At 39.1% G+C, this 22,688-nt stretch overlaps 1 protein-coding gene across 1 annotated transcript; it reads right to left on the reverse strand.

The window, feature by feature from the left end:
- Positions 1-284: 284 nt before the first annotated feature.
- Positions 285-17,569, reverse strand: TSPAN8 (tetraspanin 8). Its single transcript, XM_064419502.1, has 8 exons — positions 17,359-17,569; positions 11,833-11,892; positions 9,152-9,274; positions 8,443-8,517; positions 8,251-8,358; positions 6,437-6,577; positions 3,116-3,199; positions 285-581 (listed from the first exon to the last, which is right to left on the reverse strand). Exons 1-8 carry the CDS (start codon positions 17,416-17,418, stop codon positions 528-530), a joined length of 705 nt encoding a protein of 234 aa, XP_064275572.1. The 5' UTR covers positions 17,419-17,569; the 3' UTR covers positions 285-527.
- Between the last annotated feature and the right edge of the window lie 5,119 nt (positions 17,570-22,688).

Below are 22,688 nucleotides of genomic sequence, written 5' to 3' on the forward strand. Positions count from 1 at the left end.
TCCCTGAAAGGAAGCATGGCTTTCCTATTGGGTTCCAAGTTAGTTGCCCTTTCCACAGGTAACAATACCCTGACCCATAACTCTCTTAATGAAAACATCCTGCTCCACAAGCAGAGGTTCCCAGGAACCTGAGTTCCCTGGAGCAGTCAGCCACTGCAGGATGGTTTGCAGCTGTTTGTGGTGACTCTGCTGTGGGTGGTTTAACACTCATGAGGGCACACCACATGATGAACTCACTCTCAACATGACATAATTGCTGTATTCAGACAAAATAAAACACCTCAGAAACACAAACAAAGATGTTTATTGAAAATAAAACATCATATTCACATCATTAAGTCTTATGAAATATAAAGAGGTCATTTTGCAAGTTGTTGAGCATCCATGAGCACAACGCTGCCATTTTCATCAGAACAGCTGCCTGGGACATGCATATATTCATCTGAATGTGGCCAGACAAATTTCTAGCCCTCTTTCTAGAAAGATCTTGGTTTGACTGGTGACATCATTCTGACATTTTCACAGTTTCATTTACTCCCAATCTGGCAGTAGAGAACCATAGAAAACACCAAACCAAGAATCTGGAAAACAAAGATATTTCTGGTATTACTTGGCAATTCTGGAAATCAGCTGATACATAATGGGAATGTTTTGTTTGCAAATGTCTTGAATTTAGATGCAGGCTAAATCTGCTATGCAGAAGATTTTTTCCAATGTGCCTCTTACAGAATGGAGACATTTTAATGAAATCAGTATGTACCACAGGTAAGACTGCAGATACCGTGGAGAAGTTTCATTTGTTTAAAAGATGGATTGCCTCTGCGCATGAGGACCCCTGTATCTCTATGAGTTTAAAATACAGTTGTTAGCTGTAATGGAGCAGCAATTACAGAGAAGTTCACGAAATTTGGACAAAAATTGAGCATTTTATTTTCTGATAAAGTTAGAGGAATCTTCACTGTGTATTCTAAGGGATGTCTCCCTTTGAAATCTCTTCTTTTCCACTGTCACTCTCTTCTGTGTAACCATATGTGTGAAGTGTATGTATACAGGTATATATATACATGTGTATACTGTATACAGGTATACATCTATAAACCTACCTCACTGGTTTGAGTTACAAATGATCGTGCGAAAAATATTTTATATTTATCAGTAATGCACTTGGCATAGAAACAATAGTGAGTTCACCGAAGAAGCTGTTACATGAAATAGAAAATTCAGCAAAGTCACCTTCTGTACTGGGAATTACTGGGTACAATTCCATGACCTGTGGCAGACAGCTGGTGAGATCAGATCAGAAAGCTTCCTTCTGAATTTAAAGTTAACCCGACTGTGAAGGTGCTCCACAAAAGTGGAAAGCACCCATCTGACACCTTTGAAGCCAAGAACACTGACATACTTTATTTACTTAAGGAAGAGACAGAGAAGAGCATATGTAGCGCAGAGGTACAGCTAAAACAAAGGGATGGACTCACATCTGGAATAAACTGACAAGGCTTCCCTGTCATACCATGCCCACATTTGCCCTTGCACCCAAATGAAATTGGGCCCTTCTTATCTGCATAATTTTCACTAGTAGGGTGAGCTGAAAGCAGTGATAGTTCACAAGAGGTGTAATGAAGCAGGCAGAGGGGGGAAGAGCACCTCTTTTTATCTGGGATTTCCTAGAGCAGAGAGGTGGTTAAGCAAATGGCCTTTGATTTGCAACTGCTTGAGTTAATGTGGAAAGCCTAAATGTTTATCAAGTGTAAATTGCCATCTGACAATTTGTGCTGAGCCTCATACTGTTTATTCATGTTGTTTTCTAATCCTTTTATGACTGGGAGAGGCAGCCAGCACAGAAAATGCCAGCTGGAGAACAGGAAAAAATGATGGCCAATGAACTAAAGGCTACAACCCACATAACTGCAGTAACTAGAGCAAAGTGACTTATAATTTGCTTTAGGGATACAGATGCAATTTTACACTTCAATTATATTTTAAGGCCATTTAATATCAGTATATTTCACATATTTTTTTCCCTCAAAGTAACATATGGGTGAGAGACCTGACTGCCCACATATAGCTCCTTAAATACCAGAAACCTGTGCTGAGTAAGAAGTTGGTGACCTATACACTTCCACTGCTGCAGCTGCATAATTCTTCCCCACTTACTACTATTTTCCTGGAAACACAGTTTTGAGTTGGGGCTCTTGCCCACTCTTCTGCCATGAGGAGCAATCCTCTGCCAATGATATTAAGAAGTATTTGCTTTGAATAGCAGACTGAACTTTCCACAGCAACCTTTGTCATTTCTGTTTTTCCCTCGAACACCCACTGGTGGAGAGCAAGGGTAGAGGAAAATCAAGGAGGAAGAGTAAAAAGAAAAAATAATGACTGAAGAAAGCATCATGATGAAATCCCCTGTTTCTTTATCATTTTCTCCTATTCAAATCAAAATCAAGTATCTGACTGGATAACCTTACTTCTTTTCCTCCTCCCTTCAGAGAAAATCTTGCATGTTATTCTTCAGTGTATGGTGAGGAAATTAAGAGTCCACATACTCTGTGGGTTTTTTACACACAGGAATATATGGAGCATCACACATGTGCACTCATTCATGCATCATATTGATGCTTAAATTTTAATGCCTCAGAATTATAATTTTGTACCAAAACGTCTTAATGACAAAAATATGTACTCTAGGGGCTAAGTTTTCTTAGGAGATTGTTTTTTCCTCAAGAAGAGATGAGGAAGAGGAGGAAAAAAACTGTCTATTCTTCCTCATGTCTTCTGGCACTGTTTATTCACACACATCTCTGTATACAGGGCTCAGTGTCAAGACACAGCCTGGCTTCAGGACTGGTAATTTTTTTTAAGAAAATTTCCCATGTGATACACTTATACAGGCAGCAGGGTGGTCTGATCTCACCTGAAGTCTGCAGCTCAGCAGCCATATACTTTAATGAAATATGTTTATATGAATAACAGTAAGGTTATAGCTAAGGTGAGAGGTGGTTTTCCTTAGTCTATTAATTGAGCAAGCCATGATTTTAATCTTATTCCCAATGTATTTCCAAGTAAAACATATTGCTTGTCAGCTACTAAGTATTTTAACAGTGTACACTGGTACCTCAACAACAGCCAGTCCAAAGGCGATCCCCATAATTATGACCAGATTGTCTTTAATTTGTTGCATAATCACTTCTCCACAGGACTGAAAAAGAAAGCAAAATTATTAGTTATAGATAAGCCTATAGGTTATCTTATAGTTATATAGAAATCCATCTTCTAAAATAGCTCTCAAACTCTCTCTCTCTTTAGCTCTGCACTAAAAAAGGCTATTTGGATTTACTCTGTCTTGTTGCTCATGAACACAAAACACACAGCTATGTGTACTTTATGCTCTGCAAAAGTCTTTGCCTTCCCAAGTGTGAAGATTTAGCAGCTGACCATAAAAAGCTACTATTTTAAAGGAAGACCTACAGCTGTAAGGCCTAATGTTTGCATTATTTTCAGTTAACAAGGAAAGAAGTGGTTTTTCTTACTTTCATTTGATAATCATTTGCTACTAGGAAAGAGTCAATGCAGCCAGCCATGACCAGGTCTGAGAGGGAACTTGTTTCCCACCAATGTTTGGAATTGAACCTTCAAGGTTTATTATTAGACTTGGGATTAACTAAAAATATTTGGTTATAAAACCTAGCTTCAGAATTAATTTTGTCCAATGTTTGGTGGTCTCAGACTGGGGCTGGAAGGAAAAGAGTAATCAGCATGGCTTCATGAGGGGAAAGTCCTGCCTATTGAACATGATTCCTTCTATGACAGAGTAATGCACCTAACTTATCTTGGAAAGCCAGTAGATGTAAACTTTTTGAACTTCAGCAAAGATTTTGGTGCTGTCTCTCACAGTATCCTTCTGGACAAAATGTCCAGCATACAATGTTATGCCATAGGTAAGCAACTGGCTCATGGGTCAGACACAAAGAGTTATAGTAAGTGAAGTAACATCAATCTGGAGTCTGCTTAGTAGTGGGATTCTGCAGGGCTCCATCCTCAGTCCAATTCTCTTCAGCATGTTTCTTAACAACTTGAATGTAGGATTCAAAGGAATACTAAGGAAGTTTGCCAACAACACTAAAGTAGGAGGAGCTGTTGGCTTCCTTGAGAGAAGAGAGGCCCCAGAGAGAGAGCTCAACAAAACAGAGAGATGTGCAATCACCAATCATATGAAGTTTAACAAGGTCAGGTGCCAGATTTTGCAACCCTGGTTATGTTGGGGTTTGACTGGGAAACAAGAGGTTGGAGAGCAGCCCCACAGAAAGGGTCCTGGGTGTCCTGGTCCATGGCAAGTTGAATGTGAGCCAGCAGTGCCCTGGCAGCCAGGAGGGCCAACCCTGTCCTGGGGACATCAGGCACAGCATCACCACCTGGGCAAAGGAGGGGATTGTTCCACTCTGCTCTGCACTGGGGTGGCCTCACCTTGAGCACTGGGGGCAGGTTTGGGCACCATAATATATGAAAAATGTAAAGCTACTAGAGATTGTCCAAAGTAGGGCCATGTGAAGGGTCTTGAGGGGAAGCTATATGAGGAGTGTCTGAGGACACTTGTTCTATTCAACCTGGAGAAGAGGAGACTGAGTGGAGACCTCATTTGGCTCTTCAGCATCCTCATGAGGGGAAGCAGAGTGGCAGGTACTGATCTCTTCACTTTCATGAACAGTGAAAGGACTGGAGGAAATATCATGAAGCTGAGTCAGGGGAGACCTAGCCTGGATATCAGGAAAAGATTCTTCACCCAGAGGGTGGCTGGGCATAGGAACAGGCTCCCCAGGGCAGTGATCACAGCACCAAACCTGACAGAGTTCAAGAAGCATTTGGACAATGCTCTCATGCACATGATGTGATTCTTGGGGCTGTTGTGTGTAGGGCCAGGAACGGGACTCAGTGATCCTGATGGGTCCCTTCCGACTCAGCATATTCTATGATTCTACACCTGAGTTCTGTGCAGAGCTACTCTCCTTTTGAATACTTGCATACGTCTGTTCTTACAGTGACTACATCTTCTCTAGGCACTGACAATCCTCCTTCTGCAAACAGAAGGGAAAGCCAAGTACAGCTTAAATACATCTAAATTGCATTACTGTTACAACACTACAACGGTCTTCTCCCCAAATATAGTTGTATTTTTTCACCATATTTCCTCTCTCACGATAAACATATAGGTCTTCTCCTTCTAGTTCTAAAAATCTCTCAGTTAAGCTGATTCATAACTGCACTGGATTTCAAATCTTTTTTTCCCATATCAGAAGAGTTGGATGTCTCTACTAGCATCTCACATCACCATGAAATCTGTACGTTCATGTGAGCAATATCTTGCACCTGTGGTAATTTCACAGATGGCTTCTCATGTGTCCTTTGAGGGCTTGCCTGAGGCCAAAAAGACATTAAAGTATGGCCAAAACACCCTCTTTGTATACATCTTATTTCCAGATTGGGTTCTGGTATCCTCTACTTAACCAGATTGTTTCATTGCTTTAAAATAGAATTTGCTTCTGTGGGACTACACAGGGAGGAAATTACTGCTTAGGCAGGACCTGATTAAAGAGCTATGCAATTAGAGAATTATACAACAGAATGGACATTTGCTAAATTCTGCTTGGTGCTAGGTGCATACTGGCAAAATTTGCACCACGAGCATTCTAAAATTTCAATTGCTTTGTGCTATTCAATTATTTTGTACATTTCTTTTAATTTTTTTTTATATCCATAGTCCAGATTTCCTCATAATAAGACAAGAAAACCATGAAATTTGTTATTTGAGACATCTACTGTCTACAAGATGGTGCTCTTCTGAGTGTGCTTTCTTTTTGCCTGTCACCAGATATTTTGCCTTATTACATTATTTTTTTCAAAAGGCTGTAGTAGTAAGAAATCACAGTAAGAATATTCTGCCATGAATCCCACAATATGTAAGGTTTCTCTCCAGCAGATCCTGCAGAATGAGTGTGGGGTTTTTTATTAAAGGATTATAAAACCCCAAAGGTCTTGAATTTAATGTGTTTGATTTTTAATATACCTTAGCATTTTGAAAGACTCTAAGTCAACATGTCTCCTAACACAATGAGCCTGAATGGGAGCATAGCCTTCTGAGAGAGGAATGAGAGCTAAAGGGTAGCTGGTGTGCAGCTCTGACCCAGGGTCATACCCTGACCCAAAGCCAATAATTTTGCAGAATGCTAAGGGCCTAAATTGGAGATCTCAAGAAGAGGAAGGAGCAGAGTTATGAACAGTCATTTCTTAACAGATGGTGTGGGGGTAGGTCTGACTAAGAAAGAAAAAGCAAAACTTTGCATTTTCAGGAAGATACAGAACTCATGACTAGGTCAGTCACCAGAGATACCCTTGGGTTAAAGCTTGGCTCTTTGGAAAGAGGAGTGAACATTTTTCTCACTTTTTTATAGATGTCTCTGCCTTTATATTTGATGCAAAGGTCTGATGATGGCTTCTCTAGTTCACACTGACAAATGTCTTTTTGTTTGTCAAAATTTTGTCCCCAGTCTTCAGGTCCATTCTGTAATCCACAACATTGGTACTGCAAGAAAGAAGTAAATGTGGAGAAGAGTTAAAAAATATATGATTTTCAGTTTAAACAAAGTAGATGAGGGAGCTAACAGAAACAACAAAAAACAAAATTTATTTCACCTTTTTCAATGAAGACATTGTCCCAAATCAGTATGTCTCAAATACCTTTACATTTCTATACCATTTATAAGAATGTAAGTGCATATTTTTTTTCTTAAAAAAAGAGAAGAGATAGAGAGGAGAAAAAAAGACCAGATTTTCAGTATAAAATGCTCAAAAAACATTAACATACTATGAAGCTAGTAATTATCAGTGTCAGAATGGAACTAGAACACTGGGTATAGTATTTTTTTAAAATCAAGCCTTCTTTCTGTAGGTTGTACATGCAGAAGGTAAATTGCCAGCTCCAGTAACATCCACATTTCACATCTTGAAAAGGCAGGCTGGAAATGTAAAATTCAGGCACATAAAACTCTGAAATCTAGAAAAATAACCTCTTTGAATGATGGTTATCTCTTTAAATTGGAAATGGACTGAAGAGACCAGGGCTCCATTTGGGGTTTGTGAAACCTAAACCAGGTGCAGTTTCACTTCATGTTCCACTATATTCAAGCCACTAAAGCTCAGAGGTGCAAACGTGGGCTTGAGGTCCTCCCTCTATTAAAAAGCAGCTGGAAATGTTTACATAATTTTGTATAAAAGCAAAGGCTGTGGTACATAATACAGCAGTCCTGCTAAATTTAGAAATTAAAGCAGTAATTATGCGATTTTTCATTTTGCTCGTCTCTCCAGAGGGCTTATTATATCAGAAGAAATAAGCTATTCTCAGAAGCAGAGGACAAGGCTGGAGATGGAATGGGGAAGGAGAAGTGGAAGTAACATAAGATACCTAAATATCTTCCATGTTTGGTTTTCTTTCATACAGCAGTCTTTAAAAACATAAAAATTAACTTTATGTCAATCCATAAAAGTAATCACCCATTAGGGACTAAAAATCCAGAGCAGCAGGCATTCTGTCAACGTACAGACCGCGGCACCTGCGGGAGGGGAGGGGGTGTGTGCTGTCCATGTCATCAGTGAGATCCCAGGGTGTTCTCTGTGAGACACCCCAGAGCAAGCTCACACTAAGCATCCACCATCCAGGTCTTGCAGGATGGGTGCAAACACAATAAAAATAAACTTATAATTGTGTTTTATTCCCTCTTCTAACACAGTAAAGCATAGCATTTAATGACTTCATAGCAGTAGGATATTCCAAATTAAATCACTTCTGATGTTTTCCTAACCCGTGGGGTAAACTTTCCTTAAAAGCACTGGAGAGTTCTTATTTGGGATACGGTGAAGGATAAATGTCCTTCAGAAAGGAAAGCTGTAAGAAAGGGCTGAGCAGTCCCCTCCTAAAAGAGTTTAGCTGTCAGTCTTACTTGCATGTGGTGTGTCCTTGCTTCATTGCTCTTATAGACAGCACTATTGCACAAAGAAATCATCACGGGAACACCCCGTCCTATCAAGAGAGCAGAAGTCCCTTCTGTGGTGTTTCAACTTGCCTTTAAGTCAGACCCTTTCCCATCCCCAGGGAACAAAATTCAAATCTGCAGCAGAGTTGTCATAAAATGAAGCTGAGACAGATACCAAGGATAAGACAGATAGCAAAAACCCCTTCATTTTTTACTGTTTAATTACCTTTTTCTCCAGCTTCTGGAAACCTTCCTGATACTCATTATATTCTCCTGTAGTACTTTGCAGTGCCCTCACACTTTCATTTAGAGTAAGGTTAAAGGCTTCTTCAACCTGCAAGTTAAAATATATTACAATTTAATGAGAAGAAATAAAACTATATGAAGACATCAGTGAAAATATAGAATAATACTGTACCTGAGGTTTGTATACTGCTCCTAAAACACCTCCTGTGATCTGAAGAATCAGTATCAGAAGCAGTGCAATAAAAAACTGGGAAAAAACAAGAGGGGTAGAAAACTGTATTACTTTTGACCAAGGTGATATAATTTCTTTTAAATTAATATTTATCTTTCATGTGCTTGAATAACCACGTAGGTAGAATGATTTTCCAGTCAAAGCTGTTCCAACTATTTCTTCTTTGATGATAAGAAGAAGTAGTGCTCAAGACAGAGCATGCTCAGCTGGTGATCAAAACAAGGTACACAGCAGAACAGTGCCATGATAACAGTGTGTAGGTGAGAGTTGGGCAGGAGGACAGGGAGGACATTCTAGGTGAACCAGCAAAGAGAGCAACTAGGAATTTAGAATATTAAATAGGATAGGTAATGGGTGAAAGCTGATGGAGAGAACTTTGATGATGGCTGGATGGAAAAAAAACTAGTGAGCATCATGCCCAAGTCTCTCTGGACCCTGTCTTCTTGCTGATGAGACCAACCATAGTTTTTACCACAACAGAATTTAAAAGGGGCCCAAACTCAAGGTGAGCAAAGAAAACACAGGATTATAATCATGCCTTTGGTTAAATTAAAAGGTTCCCATCCTCATTTGATACTCCCTGCAAGGACTCCATCCATCATATGTAGCTGTGGCCTGTTAAAGGTAGACAAATGTTTTTCTTCCCTACCAACATCAGCATGCAGCGGCTCTCCTTTGCAGCACCGCAGCAGCCGAGGAACCCAAGGATCATGATGATGGCACCCACAGCTATTAGTAGATTAACTCCTCCAAGCATGCTGCTGTCCACCCCCTGGAAAGAGAGAGGACAAACAATCTTTAAGTTACAAGAAGGTACTCCTAAAATCATCTGTATTCCCCAAAACAAGATCATTATTTTGTAACCGATAAATGTACTGAGTAGCAACAATGGAGAAATTGTGATCCATAAATAAACAGAGCTATAATGCTTCCTTCTCAAATGTTGTGGTGGAGAGCTTTGTAAAATCTGGTTTGTCACAGCCTTTGTTTCTGCACAAGATGAAAATCAACTTTACAGAGTAATTGAATAAATATAGGTCTTCTGTCTTTAAAGTGGCTTTTTAGTTGCTTTTCAGTCAATGAATCTTTGCTTTTTACTGGAAGTAGGAGACTTGGTTACCTCAAAACCTCTCCTACATTAACTCAACGTTAAAGAAAAAAAATCTCTGTTTGTCATTAGGAGACCAGGAACATACTCTGACTGTTCCTGAGAGAACACTTCTCAGACTGATGCTGCTTATATTAGAGAAATAGTTAGATGTATTTTCCAAAGCAGATTTTTTTTCCTTTTTTTTTTTTTTGTTTCTTGATCTCTAATATTACCCTCAGAGATGAGAACTTTATTTTGATGTGTGGAGCATTCAACTAAACAATTCATATACCTCAATATTATTAAATATCAAATTATTCAGTTCCCACAGGACTGACTAAGGCCAAAGGCCTAAAGACAGAAAAATGTTCAAAGAATATTTTCCAGTCATATTGGTGCCAAGATTAGCAAAAATGTCTGGAAGTTGTCACATTTATCTTCTGATGGAAATTGCAAAGGTATACAGACAAGTATAATTTGAAGAATGTGTTGTTCTTTCCCTTTCCAAGTTGGACTGAATGTCCTGTTATTTATTCTTAGAAAGCTCTATTCATCTACAGCCAAATCCTTATGGTCTGCTCAATTATTACTGAGGCGAAACATACATTGGTTTTGAATGGGAACTTTGCATGCCTGGAGGGAAAAATGTGAGAAAATGCTTTCAATTTCTGTCCCAACTCTTAATTCATAGGTTTTTGGGAAGTACTAAGTGTTGCTTCAGGAAAGCAGTTTGACACACATCCAAATATTCTTTTCTGAATAGGAAATCTCTCAAAAAATAAGATTTGGTAGTGGTTTTGGTTTTCCAAGCTCCATTGCATCATTTGAGCCATCATACCAGAGACTGTCAAGTATCAAGTATGGCAGTGTTAACTTTTAGTAAAATGTTGATTGAGGAGTGAAAGTTGTGATTCTTCCTCTTCCAGAGAAGAGAATGGCAGAGCTCTCCACCATGACCTGATTTACCTGACGACACAGTGTCATCTTGAACCAAGTCCTCTTGCATCCATGCTCTGCCAGATATGAGACATCTGGGACTGGCTAAGGGTAAAGTGCCATCAGCCAAACGGCAGGGAATGTACAAAGCTATCTTCTTACCTTCACCATATTTTTATTTCCAGGTGGGAAAATACTAGTTTAAAAGTTATTGTTCTTAACTGACAGACTGTGCTAGAGCAACAGGGGAGTTATCTGAAGAATTGCAATGTAATCTATACTAGAGGCTCAATCTGAAAGCTGAAAAAAATATGCTTCCGTGCAACACCTGGTTGTTTTTTCACTTCTCTGGCCAAGGGTTTTTTTAGAAATAGAAGAATGCAAATTAAACTTTCAAATTAATTTGCATTTCTATGCCCCAAATTGATTTGAAAGAATGTACTGCTTAAGCCTTAGAGTCAGTGCCAATGGTACTCGCTGGGCAAAAGGGTCCACAGGGCCAAGGGGTCTTTGAAACAACAGGACCAACCTCTGCTGCATGTCTGCAGGATTGAGAGCTCCTCAAAACTGTATTTTCCCTAGCTTTGCAGAAAATAAAAGTCATAATATCTGAAGTAATTTAATAACCCATTCGAAAAAAATCCATGAGGTCAACTCAGGGTCTTTTTTCTACCCTCCAGAAGGAGTTTTAGGACATTGTAATCCTAGATTCTTGGGCATTTAAAACTCTTTGTATACAAATATGAGGAGAAAAGGATAGGTGTTTTTAAGGAGCTGTTGAAAATTGAATGAAACAATCCTTTCTCCCTTTCAAGGTTGCAGTTACTGGGGAAATGAGAATTGTTTTGTTGAACTTAGTGAGAAAGATAAAAATATAAGGAGTAACCCTAGGAATAGATATGACTATCCTATTCTAATAGGGAAAAACATGGAAAATCTATGAGCTTCATGTCTCCACATTATTCTCTCTGTACACCAAAATCATTAACAAAAGCATAATTATTTTTCATTACAGGTGAGAAACACATTTTCAAACAGAAATCTGTGTGCATCTGCATGAAACTACATTAGTTTCAACACTGGCAGCTACTTCTCACAGTCACATATCTCTGCTTGCATCAATCACTTTATCTGACTGCCTGCACCATGATGTTTAATCTTAATGTCATGAATTGCATTCTTCTTCAGCCACACAAACCACCTCAACAAAAACATAGAAAATTTTGGAAATGAAGATGGGAAATTAAAGTGTATGCTGTAGTTTCCACATTTTACATGGTCCTGGTATGACTGCATGCATTTACCTGCTGAGCACTGCTAACACGTATCCATATAGAGAATCCCAAAATAATGCAACCACACACCTGTGGGAGAAAATAAAGTCAAGTTAGAAAGGTCAGCAAGTTTTTTACTAACATTCAGTATCCAAATTGCACCATATGCTGTCCAAACTTCTGAAATCATTTGTTTGGCAAAGCAAAAGAAACTTGAATTGCTGGAGCAGAGAATATTGATTCATTTCCAGGAAAATTCGTAAGTGTAGTTAAATCTTCAGGTATGCACCAAATCCCTGAGGTTTCCATCCCAGAGGACTACACATTTACATGATGATTTATACATGTGTTTGGGAAGCACACAGAAATTCCATCAGATGAGAGAGAAATATAAATTGCTATTGTATGTATAAAATGTGTCTGTAAAGAATGTTGTTTCTTGAATAATGGAAACATGAGATTTGATAAGGAATGTTTGCATATCTTCTGTTTCTAGCCTTATTCAGGACCCATATCTGGAGACATTCTCTATGGTAAACCTAACAGGAAATGTTCTAAATAAATTCTTTTTGCTGTTTCAAATGCAGCAATATCTGGCCATCTCCAATCTTTAGAACAGGTCTCATAAAATGACTAGAGGATATATTGCCATTATAATTTTGCAGAAAAAAGACAAGTACAACTTGGTCTTGTACATACAAATGATTGACCAGCATGACTTTCCTTAAGATGTTGAAGCCAGGGAAGATGAATCTCAGGTCCAGATACATTCCTTCATTTCTCATTATGCTTCTACTTCATCAATCATTGAGGTACTGTTCCCCTGTGTGCCAGTCACTCTATTCCTAACCTTGTCATTGATGAATATCACACAGAATTTCTCTTTATTAAGTGTTGGACATAGGTATCCAAGAGGCTACTCCGGTGTGGCAATTGTGCCTACTGAGATGACTGGTGGGAAAGAGACCTCACTGAGGACCAGGGACTAGTCAGATTTATGATTATCTCCATCTGCCATTAATACTCAAGCCATAAATGGCCCTGAAATGTTGTTATGAATTTCTCATGAAGGCTGGAACTATTGAAATTAATTTTTTTTACATGGTTTAGATATTTTTTCTTTAAAACAACTTTCCCCACAGAAGTTTTCATATAATATTCAGTATCAAAGACATTAATGACCTTAGCAGATCATTGAATATGGAATAGGGCCAGCACTCAGACATGGGTACCACACATTTTCCTGCTTTAAGTAAAGCTCCTATAAGTACATTTTAAACATGAATAATAAAGTTGTACAATCAATGACAACTATAACATGTTATCAAATTTAACTAGATCTCCCCACTGAAACCTTTTGAATCCTGCTGAATTTGCCTAGAAACTGATGGTATATCATATGACTGTACATTTCAGTCTTGTTCAGCAGCACTGTGTGAGTGATGTGGCTATACACCAGAGAACATGGGCTTGTTATTGTGAAAGTTTCCACTGAAGCATCTATTGCTACAAATCCAAAGAGAGGTTTTTTTGTTACATAGGACCTCCCATTAACATAGAGTAGTAGAAGCATACTCCCATACACCAGAGTAGTAGAAGCAAATTTAGCTAAATGTACAGGAACACATCAATCAAATGAGAATGCTACAATATTTTCTAAATGGAAAAATAGAAACATCATTTATAAATCAAAATTTTAGTAAGATGTACACGTATTTTCATTTTTAAAATAGAGTTGGTTTAGGTTGATAGAAAATGTTCCATTTCAATAAAATCTTAATGGTTGGTTTCTAGTTATTTTCATAATATACAAAGTGTACAAAAACACATAAAGAAAAGTTTTGAAATAGCAAATAAAAATGGTCTGTTCCCAAAGGGTCCAAGTTGAACATGTCAAGTTTGCTGCAATAATCCATCTTAAAGTTTTCTTTAAATAAAGTTTCAATAAATAAAGTTTCAATAAATATTCAATAAAAAACTTTCATTCCAGGAAATTTCATTTTTAATGAACTGCTAGTGTTTTCTGATGGAATAAAATGAGCTTCTTTGAAAACATCCTCACCCATTTTCCCGAAATCAGATGGCTAAAATATTTTTGCCATAATCCTTGATAAAGAATCAGTGATCTTATGTCAGTCTCATAAATTGAACATCAACAGTACTGCTGTCCCTCACATTTGGTCCTTCTCAAGCTTTCAGTTTTGGTGTGAGGAGGAAACACAGTCCAGTTGGTTAAATCAATATCACCTCAGATGAGCCTGACATAGTGCTGAACCAACAGTATATTAAAACTGCAATTCTCATACACACACATACCAAATTTGTGGGGAATTTCCTCCACTGGCACACCCTTTTCAAACATTCAATTCAATGATATCAGGAGGAACTTTTACAAGGTTACTTCTGTTAAAGAAAATATTTGATTGGAATGCTTCCTTGAGACACCTGAAATGACAGCTCTATGCAAGTCCTACAGACAATATTGCTTCTGGCTCAGCAAACCTGCTAAGCTTGTGTTGCTACTTCAGGGACTGATATGCTCACATTAAGGTTCAGGAAGGAGCCACTTTGTAGATGGGACTGCAAATCTGGTATTAATAACTGATCAAAGACGCTCTGTCACTAACCACATTGCTTCAAACAAGCATCAGACATTCAGTGAAAAAAAATAGATAATTCTACAGTTTTGCATGATATGGAGTTGCAGAAGTTGACACAATGAGGACAACAGGTGGGACTGGATATCCTGCAACCTCCAAGGAAGGGAAAGAAGAAAAATATGACATGTGCTAGGCTTAATGCACAAAACTGACAAGGATTAATTTAAGGACTGTTAGAAAGTCCATATAGGCACCCAGTTCCAAAGCACAGACCTTCAAAAGTCTGCAACAGTCTGCTCTTTTTCACCAAACAGGGAAGATTAAAAACTTTGTGTGCTGGAGCCTAGCATGGGGCTCATGGGCATGTATAAGTCCAGGGGACACACATCATGTAGTGAAGCCACAGTCAATTTGCTGAACTTCTTAGACTATTCCAGGGCTTACACACTTAGTGTGATGCTGCATGAGCTGCTTAGAAAACGTCATCAAAAGGCTAGAAAGCCCATTCCTGAGTCTTCTAAGAGAGGACACTCCCTGAGGGATTGCAAAGGGTGTGAAATGAAAGAACACCAGATAAATACCCAACTGTCACTCTTATCTATTCAGGTTAAAGTCACCTTCAATTCCCAGTATTAGTAATTTTCCACTTGTCAACTGCATTGAATACTAGAGAGAGCAGCTGTGGGACAAGTGGCTGTAAAGTCAGCTCTGTTCCCTCAACCTTACTGTTGCAGTTTAGTGATTTCCACTATTTAGAGACAGGAATGTGAACAAAAAAATTCTGTTTCATTATATTTCTGTCAGCCCATACTGTTCTTCCCAATCTTGGTCATGCTATACTAAACATCTGCCTAAAAATAATTAACTATAGCTGCATTCCTGTCCTTCTCTGTTTCATTCTTCCCTGTCTTAATAGTGCTAACATCTTCCCTAAACCAGTTAACTACAGTTGCATTCCTTTTTTCTCTCTTCTATCGAGGCAGGCACAGTGAATGCTATAGCATTTTCCTCCTCTGAATACAGTATGGGTTTTTCAACTTTGTTATAAAAATAGGAAGTTTGTTTCACACATGCTTGTTTCAAGACTCCTCCAGGATCCCACCCCTTTTTTCTCCCTAGGAAATCCAGACTGTCACTGGAGGCATAGGAATGTTCATTCTAGAAGTAGTTTGGAGCTTTTCTAGGGCAGTCTGAGACATTTGTCCATGTTTTAGCTCACAGTAAACACAGATGAATGCAAACAGGTGTGCTGGTTCAAACAGGTGTGCTGGTTTTGGCTGGGGTAATTTTCTTCACAGTGGCTGGTATAAGGCTGTGTTTTGGATTTGTGCTGAACAAGCACCAAAAGGGGTGATAATATAGAGAAGTTTTTGCTATTGCTGAGCAAGGCTTACATCAAGTTTTCTTTCTCCTTTCATACTGCTACTCTGGTGAGGAGACTGAGAGTGCATGGGAGGTTGGGAGGAGACACAGCCAAGATAGGTGACCCCAGCTGACTAAAGGGATGTTCCAGACCATTTGACATCATGCTCAGTAGATAAAGCTGGCAGAAAGAAGGAGCAAGGGCATTTGGAGTGATGGCATTTGTGTTCACAAGTAAACACTTCACATAATGAGGCCCTGACCCCATGGAGATGGCTGAACACCTGCCTGCCCATGTGAAGCAGGAAATTAATTATTTGTTTTATTTTGCTTACATGAATGGCTTTTGCTTTCCCTATTAAATTGTCTATATGTCAACTCGTGAATTTTCCAGCTTTTATGCCTTCAATTCTCTCCCCAGTCTTGCTGATGGGGGAGTGAGTGAAAGTCTGTGTGGTACTTGGTTGCTGGTTGTAGTCAAACCACAAAAACAGGAAAAAACTTCCTGAGGAACAGGAAGTCAAATTCAGAAACTTATGGATTCTTGCAAATACTGTTGCATAAAAACTTCAACACAAATGTCAAAAATCTTCAATCTGCCTTCATAAAACTGAAGGAACAAACTGGGGAAGACAGTCCAAACCGTCACAGGTCTGTCAGGAATTTCTTTGTGAGGTCCATAAGCAATCAAAGAATTTGAGCTAGCCACAAATTTTCCAAGGCTACTGTTTGTGGTCCCTTTTGAATGGTATCACCTTTTCACTTCAAAAAAATCCCTTGAGGCAAAGCCCACAATATGGCTAGTAGTTCCGCTTCTGGTTTCAGTGAACCCCTGGTGAACCTGACAAAGCTCTGTCAGGAATCTGACAGCGAGGTTGAACCATGAGAGAAATGTTCACTCATTTGAATGAAAGGCTTGAATGTTCTTCAAACCTTTCCAGAGCTTTCAGGACCTGAAGTTCTTGCAACCCAGCTGAGATGTGATAAGTAGACAAATACAAATATTCTGGGTTCAAATAACACCCAGTAACCTGCCTGCTGTGCTGTGCTGTATTGGCCTTGGTACAGCTGGGGCAGTACTGCCAGCACATACATTCTTAGAAACATTTACTGCCCACCATCAGAAACTAATTATGCAATAAATGTAAAGCAAAGAACCACAAAGAAGGATATGAAAACTATTTATCAATTAGGGAGCTAAAAATTCAAGTGAATTTTCCATATTTTCTATCGTAACTTAATTTTTAGAATTTTGCATGCAAATAGCAGCAGTAAAAGGAAAACAACTGTGCATTGTTATTGGAGAGTCTGTTATTTTCTGACTGAGATGATTGATGTCCCTTGACATGAGGGGCACAAGATGAACAGAGACAGATTTGTAGCTTGTCTACTTTTAAATGCAGAGGAAAAGGTGTTTAGATGGAAAAAGACAAAGGGAAGGGCAAAAGTTAAATATATTCTCCCCTCCCTGATTTAAAATCATACTCTGGTTCCACTTATGCTCTATTTTCTTTACAATTTCTCTAACTGCCGCATTCAGATAATGGGGAACACATTTCCTACATCATTAATAACAGTTTAAACATTAACTTACCCAAAACAAAAAGTTGAAGATGAACATGGAGTACTTCATGCATTTGCTTACACCCGCCATTTTCAACAAGCTGAGACAAAACTAGTGCTGCAAAAGAAGCTTTCCCAAGAGTTTGACCTCGATATAAAAGTTGTTCTTGTGTCTTCAGAAAACCTCTCAAAGCACGTCAAATACACTGTTCTGTGCTCCTGAAAGCAAATGTTATGACCAAGGCGTCTACAATTGCTTAAATAGTTTCTTTATCACAGGTAAATATTAACCAAGCATTAGGGAAGCACTACCAGTGGTTATCACCAAGTCTCCAGCTTCTTACTGTGTCTTGTGATTTGTACTTCTCTGTAATAATCCTATGACTTGTCCTACGCCTCAAAAGTAAATAATGAAGCAGAAGTTAGTTTTGAGAGGTGAGCATAAAAATATTTCACAGACTTGCTCTTAAGAGGAAGTTGAAATGATTATATTTCTTAATGCTTTACGTTGCAGGGTTTACTCTTTCACTGCCTAGAGTTTACTGTCAGCATTCATTCAGTTGTGTTCACACTTCCACTTCAGATGTTCAACCAGCATGAAGGGAGGAGTCTGCTTTATCCCAGGAGAGGAGGCATAAGGAATCTGCCAACATTTTCTCTCTCTGAGTATCTGCTTCAGATCCTTTTCCTCTTCCTCAGCAAGCCAGGATCCCAGGAAACTGAGCATTGTGGTGCACAAAAGTCCTACTGTGCAGGTTTCCAGAAGCATTTTGAACCCCAGCACAGCAATCCTAGTTCTGGCACCAGGTGAGGGATACCTCTCAGCAACAGGAGCTAGACTCATTCCAGAAAGCCAGGCAATAAGGCTATTTCATTGGGTTTGGGCTTTGTCTTGTTTGTTTTCTTCTGAGTCCTCCAGCTAGGAATCCTGAGGCAAAAGTTGAGTATTTTTGTTAAGTTTTTTCTATCAGCCTATTTTCTGAAGAAGCCCCATACAGCAGTGCTTGTAGGAATGAGGGTCAGACACAGGTTTCTCTGAGGTTGTCACCAAAAAAAAGAAGCTTTAATTTTGAGGGTGAACACAGTGTGAGAGATTAAGGGAATAAGGGAACACTGATTAATCTGAACTGATTTATGAAGTCCATTTGGCCCAAAACCAGTTTGCTGTCTTCAATGTCAATTCCTGTTTCTCAGTTCTGGTCTCTGTATTAAAAAAAAAAAAAAAAAAAAAAAGAAAAGGGAAATAGAATACAACACACTTATAGATAGTGACAAAAAGATGTAAGTTAGAATCTGGCTTTTACAGGATTCACAAAAAGCCCACCAGTACTCTACATTTAAAATTATTCCCTCCAGCTGCTCTCTTAACTAGCTTTCCCATTTTCAGGAGTGGATCTGTACCTGCCTCTGACTTCATGTGCTCCTTTCTGGGGTAATACTCATTGTTATAACTCTGGGATATCAACTGTCTGACTACCTAATTTCAAATATTCACCCTAAATCTCAGAAAGTGCCTAAAAATAATTGCGCTCATGAAATACAGATTTTGTAAGGATTGGGAGAAACAACTGTGTGGTATGGTTTCCATCTAACATGCTCCACAAAGAAGTAAATTGAGAAATGTGGGTGTCCTTATGGAGAGATGCCATTGCCACAGATGAATCACGAGAAAAGTTTAAACGGTCATATAAAAATGTATGAAAAAGACCATGAAGGGCCACAAGGGAATTACAGATGATACAGGATTTGAAAAGATGAGTCTGCAATCAGACCATACAAATACAGTAACTTAAGTTTATTATAAGTAAGTGGAGTTCAGAAGTTGCATTATGTACCAAAACCTACATTGCTGTAAATCTTCACATAGAGTAGATATTGATTAAGGAAGGCTTGAGCCGTAGCACTGTTGTCTATGAGATGCTTAGCCCAGGCACTCAGAGATGTCTGAGGGAAAATGTGTTGAGGAAATAATAATATAGGAGGCAAAAATGAGCATTCATACTGGCTCTTCAAAACAGGACAGTGTGCAAGGACCTTTGACATGCAGATGCCCAGAACTTCTGCTGTTTTATTGGTTTGGTTTTGGTGGGTTTTGGGGAGCTTTCTTGGCACAGGTTGGGGGTTTTGGGAATTTTTAGGGGGTTTTGGGTTTGTTTTTTGGTTTTTTTTTTTAATAAGCTTATGGAACATAACCACAAGCAAGTTCTGGTCAGATCCTGGTTTACAACATGCTAAATTACAGCTGCTGAACAGAAACTCAGCATCTGACTTTGCTACAATTCCTACATGTTTCATATCTATATTCAATAGTATCTGAAGTAAAAAATATGCAATCAAAGTTTAGGAGGAAACAAGCAGTTTCCAATAAGTGACAGATTTTCAGCTTAAATCTTCCATATGTTTGCCTATTTCTTATTTCCTGGCTACACAGTGCTTTCTCATGCCTTAGAGAAGGGAAAGGCTACCATTATGGCACAGATTACATTCTTAGTTGTACCTTCAAGTACGAAGGTCATGCAGATAATTGCAAAGGCTTATAAATCACAGGAATGGCACGAGAAATTTTGCTGCTATTTTTCTGCATATGAAATTGCTTCCACTACCACTCCACTAACTGTAGTTGATATTTAGATAATCAGCTATACCCTACCAATAATAAAGCCTAAGCCACAAACTACTCAAAAGCTTTTCTCAGCAAAACATTTGTGAAAACCCATTTAGTTACTGTTCCTCTACAGATTAGAAGAGGAGGGTTATCAGTGCAGAGCCTGGGTGCAGCACAGGGCGAGAGCCTCTGATGCAGCACACACAGCTCCCTCCACAACAGGAGCTCTGATAACATGCTCACAAAAAGTATTGGAGAGACATATTCTAAAAAAAAAAAAAAAAAATAAACCAGTATGTCTGTAATGAACCTGGAGTAAAGCATCTCCACTTTGAAACATCCCAAACAGCTACAGTTGATTTTACAATGTTTTTATCTTCCTTCACCTCTGAGCCTTCCTCACTCTGAGTCTTTTTCGTCTTGTTTTACAACCTCCCTTTCCTCTTGTGAGGTGCCTCCACAAGTTCAGGCTGTGACCAAAGCCCCATATCAGATGATTCACCGCACAACTAGTCATACATTCAGGTTCAGACTTGAAAAATTGATTTGTCCTGAATAGCAGCGAAGTTCTTGAATGGTGGGGTGTGAACAGTGCAGAACAAAAGGGATTTTTCCCATTTCAGTGATAAATGCACAACAGAGAAGATGGGTAAGAACCACATTCAGAGTGGAGATTGAAGCTTCAAAGGGGTCAGTAGATCTCAGGATCTGCTGAATCAGTAGATTCAGCTTATAATGCTGTGCAGAGATGGATTTCAGGCTGTCACTGCATTTGTCTTTCAGCCAAAGGGATACTTGACCTCTTGCGAAACTCTTGTTGCTCTGAGGTCTCAATACAAGATTCTGCACTTCTTAATTAAACTCCTGTCTAAACAGAAGTGCAAACTATAAGCGCTTTTTCATGCTTTCACAGTAAGTTGTTTACCCACAATGCCAGGTGAAGCAAAGGTTCAATGCCATTAGCCCTGTCAGCATTTCTGCAGTCACCTAAATGGGGTGTGCAGCCTAACAAAGGCATGTTTGCAGTGCAAACAGTAGGACAAACACCTTTAAAACAATGCAAAATTTTAGTATCTGTTCTTGCTCTTGACCATACTTGCAACACAAGATCTGACTCAGCTTGTAGTTTATGACAGCTCAAGTTGAGTTACAACCTCAGCATCTACATCTTACTGCAATATTGTAAAAGTCTGTAATCATTCAATTGTAAAAGTAAAGAATACTCCTATGTCTGATTCTTAGCAAAATACTACAGTTTCCTAACTGATCTTATTTTTGACATCTGAGTTTATACTCAAATCCCACAGTCAAACAATTACAGGACTCCCTGCCCTCATTTTAAGCTATCCTTTGATTTAAGCCTTGAGTTGAAGGTTGAGAGTGAAAAACATGACAAAAATATACCCCAAAACTCCAAAGGCTGAATAAAAAGTAGAAGAAAGAAGACAGCACTATTGCATTGAATCATGCATCTTAATCCATTTTCATGATTTTGTGCAGCTGATTTGTGATTTATGAGTGCATTAACTTTTTGGAAACTTCCATGCCTCACAGGGTTTAGATGTTATGGTTGAGTCCAAGGCTGCAACTGACCACATGAAAAGCAGTAGAAGTGTTTTCAACCAGTGTTAAGCATGGGTGACTGTATCAGCTGTTTAGCATGTCTTCACAGCTCCTTCCAAGGACTGGACACTGCTAAGGAGTGATTAAGCTCATCCTAAAGTAGGCATAAAAACAGGACAGGTGAACCATGCCCTTAAACTGCCTGTTTCTTGCCACTAACCAAAAAGTGAATCTATGAATCTGAAGACATATGAGATGGATTCCACACTGGAGTTTCTTCAATGGGACAGCATCTCTATTCCACGGCAGGCACTTTTTGCTCTTAAAGTGCTCTAAAGGAAGAGCATCTTTTGGTTATAGAACTTCTTTGTTTTGTTAAAGTGATGCCAAAAGTAGGGGGACAAGACAACAGGAAATGAGGATCTGGTCTCAGTTATATTGCACTGTGGGCATGTGTGCAGAAGTTTTGACATGAGATGGATATGCCCTGACCCACAGCAGTGGAGCTGCTATAGCAAGATGTGTAGCCCAAAGCTGCAATCCTGTTCTTTCAGAGGCACTGACTGATTAGAGCTCATCAGCTCTCTCAGCCCAGTTACAGCTCAGAACAAGCTATAATCCACCCAGAAAGCTATATGGTGTGAACGGATGGAATGGATTTCATGCCTGTTAGGGCTTTTACTTTCATTTTTAAATAAAAGGTGCTTGTAACCATTAGCAATGTAGACATTTCTTTCATGATGAATATGTTCATCTGCACTCCAGCCAAGAGGTACACAAGCTCTTTATATAAAAGATATAGCCCAAACCGAGTTGCTGAACAACCCGGCTCACAAAAGACAGGGCCCTGATAATCAAAACAAACCTGCATTTCCAGGACATGTCCATGCATACAGGAGCAGGCAGATCCTATTGTCTGCCTTGTTAGCCTCAGCTCTGGGCTGGGAAACCATAAGGGTGCTGGTCAGAGGTGTGTCATACCTTCCCTGTGACCACACTTTTCACACTAGCTATGTACAGGTTGTCCCCAGTGAGAGAGTTTAAATGGGGATATGTCTTCACAAAAAGTTCTTATTCTGACAAAAGTTTCATGAGAAAATCCTCATCCAGCTCTGTGCTAAACTCCTACCCAGGCACTCCATGGCCTGGTGCCAACAACACTCATATGTTCCTGTTTTAGCAAGGTCTAGTGT

The sequence above is a fragment of the Passer domesticus genome, chromosome 5 (assembly GCF_036417665.1).
Source record: "Passer domesticus isolate bPasDom1 chromosome 5, bPasDom1.hap1, whole genome shotgun sequence".
NCBI classification, from domain to species: Eukaryota; Metazoa; Chordata; class Aves; order Passeriformes; family Passeridae; genus Passer; species Passer domesticus.

What these genes read in the sequence shown, in the direction of transcription:
- TSPAN8 (XM_064419502.1), bottom strand. Translation starts at nt 17,418, where the DNA reads ATGGCGGGTGTAAGCAAATGCATGAAGTACTCCATGTTCATCTTCAAC. An exon ending in GCCGCTGCATGCTGATGTTG is followed by an intron (nt 8,518 to 9,151) that starts GTAGGGAAGAAA and finishes GTTTTTTCCCAG; the next exon opens with TTTTTTATTGCACTGCTTCT. An exon ending in TTGGACTGGCTGTTGTTGAG is followed by an intron (nt 582 to 3,115) that starts GTACCAGTGTAC and finishes TTTGTTTTCCAG; the next exon opens with ATTCTTGGTTTGGTGTTTTC.